General features: G+C 38.7%; 1 protein-coding gene across 3 annotated transcripts in view; it reads left to right on the top strand.

Moving 5' to 3' along the window:
* rbpjb (recombination signal binding protein for immunoglobulin kappa J region b) overlaps positions 1 to 10,965 on the top strand; it is an 85,727-nt gene that overhangs the window by 52,767 nt on the left and 21,995 nt on the right. For 2 of the 3 annotated variants that reach the window (XM_061960247.2, XM_061960246.2), the window contains exon 2: positions 1,717 to 1,755. In XM_061960247.2, coding sequence (XP_061816231.1) covers positions 1,717 to 1,755 — 39 coding nt within the window. Of the gene's footprint in view, positions 23 to 1,716; positions 1,756 to 10,965 lie in introns of all 3 variants that reach the window. The other variant, XM_061960248.2, reaches the window with a different exon arrangement.

Raw genomic sequence — 10,965 nt, 5'->3', positions numbered from 1 at the left:
CCTGTATTGACTGAGTGCATATGTGAGTTTATAGTCTATAGGAAATGTGGCTTTTGTTTCTCAAGGTGCGTACCCGCGGCTGTATCACTTCAACACATTTGATCACCCTTCACACTACATAGTACATACACACATTAGGAGAAGCCCTTGTGGATGCTTAAAAAGGTTTCTTGCTTCTTCGCTCCTTGGAATCTCTCCTTCCACCTTCACCGCAGTATCCCTTTCCTCCCCCCTTCAGAATGCATTAGTTAGCTGAGGCATCTGTGTTTCACTGTGGGAACCTTATTGATCGCCCTCCTTTTTACAGAGTTATTCCATGTCTTATCCCTTAGAGCCAATCATCTTTCCTGGGATTCTTCTTCTCATCTTACAAAATCCGTTCCCAGAAAGGGGACACTCTTTGCTTGTTGATGATGACTTGTACTGACTCTCCAATGTCTGATCACAAATAAGGGAGGATTTGTATTTACTGTAGGAAGAATATGGTGTTTTTGCCCCATCCTTTTGCTGCAGTGTATTGAAAATTGCTACTTTCGGTTTCACAGTAAAGGCAGTATGTTACTTCTGGTTTTAGGTCTAAATATTATTTCACAATAAAAGTATGGTAAGTTAATCATGTAAAAACTCAACTTAATGTGATTATCTTTAAAATGTATACATTTGATTCTGCTTCTTAAGTGAAGACAAGGCACACATATTGAAATAGCAATGTATTATTTGCATTAGAAATAGAACAGTGGTTGAATATTACTTAAAAAATGGACGTTAGGCGTGATGAAAAAGTCATCCTGACCTGCTTTGTATTTGTTGTTGTTGACAGAAACCCCCCAGTGCTGCACAAAACAAAATAAGTGAAGTGAATTATATTTATATAGTGCTTTTCTCTAGAAACTCAAAGTGTTTTACATAGTGAAACCCATTATCCACATCTTTAAGCTAGATTTAAACCAATGTGGGTGGCACTGGGAGCAGGTGGGTGAAGTTTATTTGCCCAAGGACACAAAGGCAGTGACTCGGATGGCGGAAGCGGGGGTCAAACTCGGAACCTTTAAGTTGCTGGCACAGCCGCTCTACCAACCGAGTCATGTGTTGCACTTTGATAAGCTCAACAAAAATATGTTTTTTCCTATTATTAGATTGATCAAAGGAATTTGTAGGATAATTTCCAAATTCAAGAGTATTACATAGTTGCAGCCCTATTGGAGTTTATCTATTTCTTTCTATTATGAACATTTGTGAAATATGAATGTCAAGGAACAACCACATTTCAGGTGGCTGTGCTGCATACATTTGTCGATGTTCTCACCCCAAAGCTATAAATGTAGGAGTCAAACCGCATACTAATATTGATGTCTGAATGCTTTATGTCACCTGACAGACATGGATGGAAAAATGTCATCAGGATTCATTAAACTAGCAAATTAGCATTTACACAAATAGGACTGTTTCTGTTTTTATTTAATTTAATTCATTCAAGGTCAAACAAAAAACGATCAACATAACATTAAAATAAATCATGATTAAAAAGGAGCAGAAAGAAGTAAAAGCTTTTATCTGCCTAACGTGCTTTATCTGCTAACTGAACAATGGTGATCCCCACTATGCTGCCCCCCTGTTTTAATTGACTTTAATAGATATTTATGTATCATATATTGCATTGTGTTGTTTACTTATACATTTAGCTCACTCATTTGTGTTTTTCTCTTCGCACTTCAGGAAGTTTGGGGAGCGCCCTCAGCCACAGCGCCTAACCAGGTAAACACACTCTTGCTCTTGCCGCATGTGTGTTGGTCAATGCATTCTTTGGTTGATATTGAACGAGCTTGCAAAAAGTCAGTCTTAACTCCTATGCATATTGTTAGATGCTGTTTTATATCTCTGCATTTGAGTTTTGGACAATAGACTTGCTAGTGATTTTCATTAGGGCTGGGCGATTAATCGAAACTGACATTTAAAGCTTCAAACTGACATAAAACTGCCGTGTCGGTTATTTAGTTGTTTTACCCCCTTTATATTTATCGCTCTACGAATACATCGTCCCCTCAAAATAAACTCCCGGTTGTGTAGATACAGGGAGTCATGTGTCGCAACGCATACATTCTGTCACAAAACCAGCCAAAGAAGTAGCCATGTGACACCATCCAGTTTGCTACACCGAAGCATCGTGTAGGTAAACTCAAACACAGAGTCGGCAGTACAACGCGGGCAGCTTGAACCCAAAAGGAATTCCCCGTCAGTTTTTTGAACACACTTTGGCTACGATAAGGATGAAGTTGACCAAAAAGTAAAATAGCAGTTGAGAGTGTCATAATTGCGCATTAACCGAAATCGAGGTAGAAGGTTCAATTAGTTCTAGGGCTGTCAAAGGATTTTTTTAATCAAGATTAATCACACTCTTGAATTGTGATTAGGGATGTCCGATAATGGCTTTTTGCCGATATCTGATATTCCGATATTGTCCAACTCTTTAATTACAGATACCGATATCAACCGATATATACAGTCATGGAATTAACACATTATTATGCCTAATTTGGACAACCAGGTATGGTGAAGATAAGGTACTTTTAAAAATAATTAATAAAATAAAATAAGATAAATAAATTAAAAACATTTTCTTGAATAAAAAAGAATGTAAAACAATATAAAAACAGTTACATAGAAACTAGTAATTAATGAAAATTAGTAAAATTAACTGTTAAAGGTTTGTACTATTAGTGGACCAGCAGCACGCACAATCGTGTGCTTACGGACTGTACCCCTTGCAGACTGTATTGATATATATTTATATATAATGTAGGAACCAGAATATTAATAGAAAGAAACAACCCTTTGTGTGAATGAGTGTAAATGGGGGAGGAAGGTTTTTTGGGTTGGTGCACTAATAGTAAGTGTATCTTGTGTTTTTTATATTGATTTAATAAAAAAATAAATAAAAAACCGATACCGATAATAAAAAAAACGATACCGATCATTTCCAATATTACATTTTAACGCATTTATCGGCCGATATTATCGGACATCTCTAATTGTGATTAATCATGGTTAATCACAGGTTATTATTTGATTGCATAAATAACATGTATATAAGAAAATACCCCAATATTTGGATACAAATGCAATTTTTGTAGTCAGAGTTTCACACAGGAACGTTTTTTATTGTCTTACTTAACTGCAAGTCATTGATATGCTCAAAATTTGGTGACTGTAAGTATTATAAGAATTAGGTGCACATTTTGAAAGTATTTTCAATATTATAGCAAACAACGTACACGTGTATACTAAGGAATAATGTAGTCAACACACACATAAACAACTTAACATAGTGCACCATTTAAATCTGCATTTACTTGTCTTTAGTTTAACGAGTTGTTTGAAGAAACAAGCTTCTTTAGCTTTTCAGATGACAGAGCTGATCTCTTTTTTGTACAATGTGACCCAAGCTTGTTGTGATCACTTACAGATGTCCAATTTTCTACAGTAAGCAAAATACCTTCACATTCAGCCAGTAGTTGCAAATTGATGCTCTTGGTTGTGTAGTACAATTGGTCTATCCTTGTTGTAATTGTGCCTCTACAATAGGGCTGCACGATTATGGCCAAAATAAAAATCCAGATTATTTTCATCAATATTGAAATCATGATTATTAATCACGATTATTTACTGTTAATTGAAACATATATTACTGCACCTTCTATTTCAAACAAACAGTATGTGAACTTGTCTTTCATTTCAAATGAAATGTACAAAAAACAAGAGTGCGATTATAAATTCCAAACAAGTGAAAAAATAAGATTATGCACGAAAGGCACATACAAAGGAAGACGTGCATTGTACTGCTCACAGTGTACATAGGACATACTGTATGTCATTGGCCAAATAAAACGTTATTACATCCATTATTATGGGGTGTGTTTGAGAGGTGGATGGATACGGGGTCCCTCGGTGCACGGTTGTTACGGTCATATGTATTTGGGCACACCCGCTTTTGTAGCTGTTCGTTTGGGCTTTGCGTCGGTGGCGAGCGACTCGCTCTGTTAACAAACAGCTTTACAGCGCAGGCAAAAGATGGCAGTCAAGAAAAGAAGGGGAGTGTTGTTAATGCTGAACGTGTCTACGCAACTCGTTAGTTTTTTGAATGTGCACACCATCGCAGCTTTGCAGTGCAACTCGTTGCCGTTGGTTGGTTCATCTGTGTAGGAGCATTTTCAGGTTTCGGGAAACGAGCAGGATTAATTGTTTTTTAATTAATCACATATGTTACTGCTTTAACATTGACAGCCCTAATAATTGTTATTTTGATTTTGCCATAATAACCTAGCCCTAGTTTTCATGCAGTCTTTGCAGTCAGTATGTGGCTATACAGCCTGCGGTGTGCGTGAGTGCATTTGTGTTTGTGTGTGCGTTTGCGTGTGTGTGTGTGTGTTTGCGTGCGTGTGTGTGCGTGCGTGTGTGCAGGCTCATTGGCAGTGCAAGTGTGGCATGCATTGTATTTCCAGTCGAGTAGACGTCCTGACAGGGCTTCCCCTAAAAAGCCCCTGCTGGACAGTTCTTTACCCACTTGCGTTGCCGCCTGACTGAAAATGATGGTGCTATAAGTGTGGGAAAGTGGGTCGACTGCACAGACATGAATCCATCAACAGACACTTGTGACAAAAAAATGCACTTGTCTAGTTTTTGCACACATCCGAGCTTGCAAACTACTTTTTAATTTCGGTCTGAACGAGGCACATCAGATACAATCTTGGTTTGTATTCACCTGCATTTATATCCAACTGTGTTTGTAGCGATCTATCTGTGCGCCATGACAATGCTTGGCTTGTGTAAAGCTCAGCCTGCCATATTTAATATCAATGTAAATCTCTCTTTGCCCATAGAATTTGATTAGAATGCTGCGGTATGGCCAACATTTGGCAGCTTGTAAAAGATTACGGAGCCACCGTCGAACCGATTCGGTCCATCTGATGACAGCATATTTGGTTTCATTTGATTGTTGCGGCATGTGAGGCTTTAAATCCATTCAAATATTTTACTGTGTGCACTGAGGTGGATGTCAGCACTAAAAATGGCATCACAGACGACGGTGGTATATAAAAACCTCCTGTGAGTGAAAGCGCAATTGTGTAATAGAGAGGCCACGGTTGTGATCCGGAGTGGGGCAGCAATACTGGTCTGGAATGACTGCCCATGGCTGGTACTTACTTAATATTGAATTATGTCGGTGAAATGAAGCTGGTCTACATTCTTGTGGTACTGCTTGCTCGTTACCGGGATGAATTATAGCGTATCACTTTACTCTACATGCTGGATTTGCAGTGGAGCTATGACCGTTTGGTTTGTGCAGCAATCTAATGATCTATTGATGGAGGAATAGTTTGCTGACATTGCTCAATGGCTCCCTCTACATTTGGCCGGTACTAATACGATAGAACATGTTTATGTCAACGCCCCTCGGACCGACTGACTCACGTCAACATAAGCGGTTGCTGATATAACCAAAACTAGCCAACTTGTGACTTTGTCCAGAGACTAAAGGAGACTATGTGATAAGACATGATTTGTTTGTTTTTTTTCACAACATTTTCCTCCATTTGTGCTCATTTGTATTTTGAGTTTTGTGTTTTCATATATTTCATTTTGTTATTTAACAGAGCTGTTTGCTGTATGTCTTGATCACAATGACGATAAGACAAAACGCTCGGGGAGCGCAGCCTTCCCCCAAGCCTTATCTCCCAAAAGTAAAAAAGTCCTGAATACAGACTGTGATCCTTAACAGCTCCAAAATGTACTTGCTTTGTACACTTCAACCAAAATGTAACTGGAATTGCGTTATGGCAGAGAGTATCAAGCTAAAAAGAAGAAATTAGAGAGCAGATTTAAAAAAAAGTTCAGGAGATTAATATTAAAAAGATTAATATCTACACAGTGTTGCAGCATTGTGAGACATATTGTAGATATGAATGAGAAGACACACCTCTTTGAGCTGCGGGATGAGGGTTGTTAAGGGGGCAAGGCGCAAAGTGGAATTCCGTAGTTTTAAAAGGCCCGGAAAAAAACAATAATTTCTGCTCGCCACATTGGCAAGTTGCCTAACAGGCTGTTACAGTACTCGGGTAGCTATTTGCAAACCCGACTGCAGAAAAATATTTAAGGGGGGGGCATCAATTTTTTGGGGTGGAGAGCCTGCCAAAAATTGATTCCCGCCGTGGTGGCGCGCACACTTGTTTAAATAGTACTTCAACACGTAAACAGTACAATACTGTTGGTACTTTAGTATTATATATGTAACTTTTATGGGTATAAAACATGTAAACAGAACAGTAGGTACTTTATTATCAAATATGTAGCTCTCTTGAATGAATACATCCAAACACTTGATTAATATTTTATTATTTATCATGTGCATGAACAGTTATTTATTGAACATGATCAGTTATTTTTCTATGTCGCTTCTACACAAGAACGACGTTTTAGCACATTAACATCGGATCAATAATAGACCTTAACAATACCATTATTACCATAGAAATGGCCAACTCTGTTATTTTTCGGACACGATAAAGGTAAAAATCATTTCAAACATATATCCTTACAATAACCACAACTGTAAGTGTTTGTCTTCCATGTAGCAGTTGTGGACAGAAGAAGCGCAGCGGTGGGAATCAATTTTTGACACAGGAACAGTTTTTGGTGCAACACTGACAGCAGTAAATATTAGATTTGACTTATAGTTGTGTCGATGTCAGAATCGATGACTCGCCTGATGATGGCATCATAGTAGTAAAAATTAAATGTGTCCTGTTCGCTATATCCCTGGTGTACAAATATTACATGTTAAAGCCACACATGTTGATTTGGCAGTGACTTCTTTATCCTGCAAGGAAAAGAATATGATTGGCTCTCACCCTTCTTTCAATGTATGAAATTTAAGAGCTGTGATTGGATATATTCCGAATTTGTCCCACCCATCAACAAGACGAAATTAAATATTATTGGATTTTGTTTCTATCAACTTCTTTGTCTCGTATTTATACTTTTACTAACATGTTAGTTACTTGTTTTATCGTCTTAGTCAAGGTGCCTTTGTTTTGATTACTGATCATTTTATTTTTACCTGCTCCAATGTAAAAAAAAAAATAAAGTAAAATAAACATCTTCCAGAACAGGGCGGGCACGGCTTACTCCGTAGGCGGGCCTATTCCGCCCAGGCACGCCGGGAATGGCTATTTGTCTATTTTATATATAGCTATGCTATGTGCAATTGCATCCGAAAACTGGAAATGACAAAATACGGTACCACATATGTCAGGAGTCAAGGGAAGAGCCTTACATACATATATCATTAACAATTAAAAATAATAAATGTATAATATAAATTGATAATAACATGCAAAATAATAATTAAAGATGCATAAATATCCCCTGAATCAAATAGTGAGGTGCCCATAGATTCCCAACTTTAATGCTATGTTTATACATCTATATATTTTTGTTTTTGATTTGAGAATTAATGTAATTATTGAAGAATTAGCTACTAGCAGTTTTGTAGTTATTTATTATTTATTAGAAAAATTATTGAAGTTCGAAAATTAAGCATTTTGTTACCTTGGTGTACCAATGTGCGTACAGAACTGTAAAGACATTGTACCTTTGCACTCCTAATACAAACAGGGAACGCATACACAAACCGTGAAGTTCAGCCTCGTAAAGTAAATGTTAGGTAATGTAATAGAATTACAGATAGATATTGACGTGTGGAGTAAGCACTGTTCATTCTCGAGCAGGTGACTTTTCAAATGATGCTACATATTAGCAGTGTAGCCGAGTGTCCTGGGTTCGCCTATACAGTGTACTTCTCTAATAAAATAATAAACGGGAAATATTAGAGCAGGTTCGGTAGCCACCGCTTCTTTAATGTCAACATCACACACCTCCTTCCACAACTACACACACCCTACGTCACAGCCCTACGGCAACAACTCTGGAGGCACAAAACTCCTCCTTACCTAACACAATCCGGTAACTTGGGACACCCTGAACTGTTTGTTACAGCAGTAATGCTACTTTTTATAGCAACGCTTTTGCCCCACAATTGACAAATTACGGTTGTCTGTTCGACATATTCCCACTTGAAGCCAAACCACCGCCAGACGATGGACCCCTTGCTGTTTTTCTTGGGAATTAATTATTCTTCCATTTGTTACCAGATTCGCACCTTCTTTCTTTTGTATTACCGCTAGCATCACAGCTAACGTTAGCCATGCTGCTACCTCTCTGCTCGGGGAGGACGTATACGTATGTGACGTATGACGTGACAGTATGTGACGTGTGTAAGAAGGTGCGCTTGTCTGTCTGTGAGAAGCAGAGACAGGAAAGAGCGAGGAGAGCCTGTAGTGTAATGCCCCGCAGCGAAAAGCAACTTCGTGAGAACGTATACTCGATATCACGATATAGTCATTTTCTATATCGCACAAAGACAAACCCGCGATATATCGCGTATATCGATATATCGCGTATATCGATATATCGCCCAGCCCTAATTCGGAAGACATCTTGGTCCGTTATTATCTCTTCAGCTCACAAACTTAAAGGGGAACTGCACTTTTTTAAAATGTTGCCTGTAATTCACAATAAGTATGAAAGACAAAAACACAAGTCTTTTTTTGGGGGGATTCTAAAGATTATAAAAAAAACACTTGCAAAATGTGGAGTCACTGTTGTAGCCTTCAAAGCCCTCTAAAACAACTTCAAAATCCTCTTATCAATTTTTTATATACACACTGCAAGTCTATATTTAATATAGTAACAGTCACATTCATAACAATATGTAATATGTTCAATATTTACCATATTTTGGTCATTTCCTTAGCGCATTTAATTCCGTTTCCATAGCAGCGCACTTCTGGCAACAGATGTGTGTTTCCACTTCCGGAAACAAACGCGAGTGTGTTGTAATCATGACAGACTTTAACGGACTATGAACACTGAGGAACTGTCTATTTAGCCTTGTAACACATTGTCTTGCAACGGCATACTACGGTGTTATCTTCCCGACTGTGTAGTAGTGAATGTAATGTGTCGTACAGAATGGCCATTTTAATTCGGAAAAGTTTTAGAATGTTCTTTATTGATTAAAGGTGAATTAAGTGTTCACTTTGCATCACGTCCGGTTTATGTGACGTCACATAAATTCACTTTCAGTTGTACACAGCTTTGTCTTTGTTAAAAAAGTTGTAAAGAAAATTAAAAATGTTTTGTCATATATAGCAGTGGTACCGGGCCGCACAAAAATTCCAAAAAAAACCAACAATTTTTTAATTTATTTTATTAAATCAACATAAAAAACACAAGATACACTTACAATTAGTGCACCAATCCAAAAAACCTCCCTCCCCCATTTACAGTCATTCACACTCATTCACACTCATTCGCACAAAAGGGTTGTTTGTTTCTGTTATTAATAATTCTGGTTCCTACATTATATATCAATATAGATCAATACAGTCTGCAGGGATACAGTCCGTAAGCACACATGATTGTATTTTTTTATGACAAATTTATGGGACAAATTTTCAAGCGTTGACCGGCCCGCAGTTACAAAAAGGTTGGGGGCCACTGATATATAGTATAAGTAGATCACTCTTTGCTAAAACAGCACAACCTTTGGGTTCAATGTGCACAATTGAACAGCTTAGTTGCTCAGACAGCAATGTGTTTGTACAAGATTAGTTGTGGTATGTCGTTTCTTAATGTGGAAAGACGTTATTGTGTCGTATTCATGTTAGCAGTTAAGCTAGCTAGCCTGCCTCAGTTCATCAAAGTGTGGCTATCAATCATGGTTTTTCCATCATTTTAATTTAATGGAAAATATAGAATTTGCTGTTGCAACAAGACCTCCAAGCGCTGTTTGTGGCCCTCCACTTTAAATATGCCCAGCGTACTCCGTTTGCCTTGAAGATCAGTTACATCTTGTATTCTTTGTTGTTGCAAAAGGAAGAGGGGCAACTAAGCAGTTTGCCAGAACACATAAGACTGTACGTAAGGCTGTAGAATCACTACAGCATGGGTGTCAAACTCTGGCCCGCGGGCCAAATTTGGCCCGCCGTATAATTTCACTTGGCCCGTGAGGTGATATCAAATTAACACTAGAGCTGGCCCGCCGATTATATACAGCGGCGGTACATCGCTAATTCTCATACTTGCCAAACCTCCCGGGAGACTCCCAAATTTCAGTACCCCTCCCGAGAATTGTAACATCCCCTTTTCATCCAGTCCAACGAGTGTTGGCCCAGTTACATAATATGTGCGGCTTTGCCACGCACACAGAAGTAAATGCAACGCATACTTGATCTTCAGCAATACAGGTTACACTGAGGGTGCCAGTATAAAAACCTTTAACATTGTTAGAAATATACGCCACACTGTGAATCCACACCAAACAAGAATGACAAACACATTTCGGGAGAACATCCGCACAGTAACACAACATAAACACAACAGAACAAATACCCAGAACCCTTTGCAGCACTAACTCGACCGGGACGCTACAAGGTGTGTGTGTGTGTGTGTTGGGGGTGGGGGGGGGGTCGGCGGGGTTTGGAAGTAGCGGGGGTGTATATTGTAGCGTCCCGGAAGATTTAGTGCTGCAAAGGGTCCTGGGTATTTGTTCTGTTGTGTTTATGTTGTGTTACTGTGCGGTTGTTGTCCCGAAATGTGTTTGTCATTCTTGTTTGGTGTGGATTCACAGTGTGGTGTATATTTCTAACAATGTTAAAGTTGCTTATACGACCACTCTCAGCGTAAACTGTATCGCTGTTGATGAAGTATGCTTTGCATTTACGTGTGTGTGCGTACAGGAGCCGCTCATATCTTGTGACTGGGCGGGTGTTGTGCCGGATAATGCACCCCCGGCGTAGAATGCACCCCCTGACGAGAGTGTTATATCAACTAAAGCCCGCACTTAAA

Source organism: Nerophis lumbriciformis, linkage group LG05 (genome assembly GCF_033978685.3).
Source record: "Nerophis lumbriciformis linkage group LG05, RoL_Nlum_v2.1, whole genome shotgun sequence".
Taxonomy (NCBI): Eukaryota; Metazoa; Chordata; class Actinopteri; order Syngnathiformes; family Syngnathidae; genus Nerophis; species Nerophis lumbriciformis.
The sequence above is the reverse complement of the archived record's forward strand: the minus strand, read 5'-3'. Positions and strand labels throughout refer to the sequence as shown.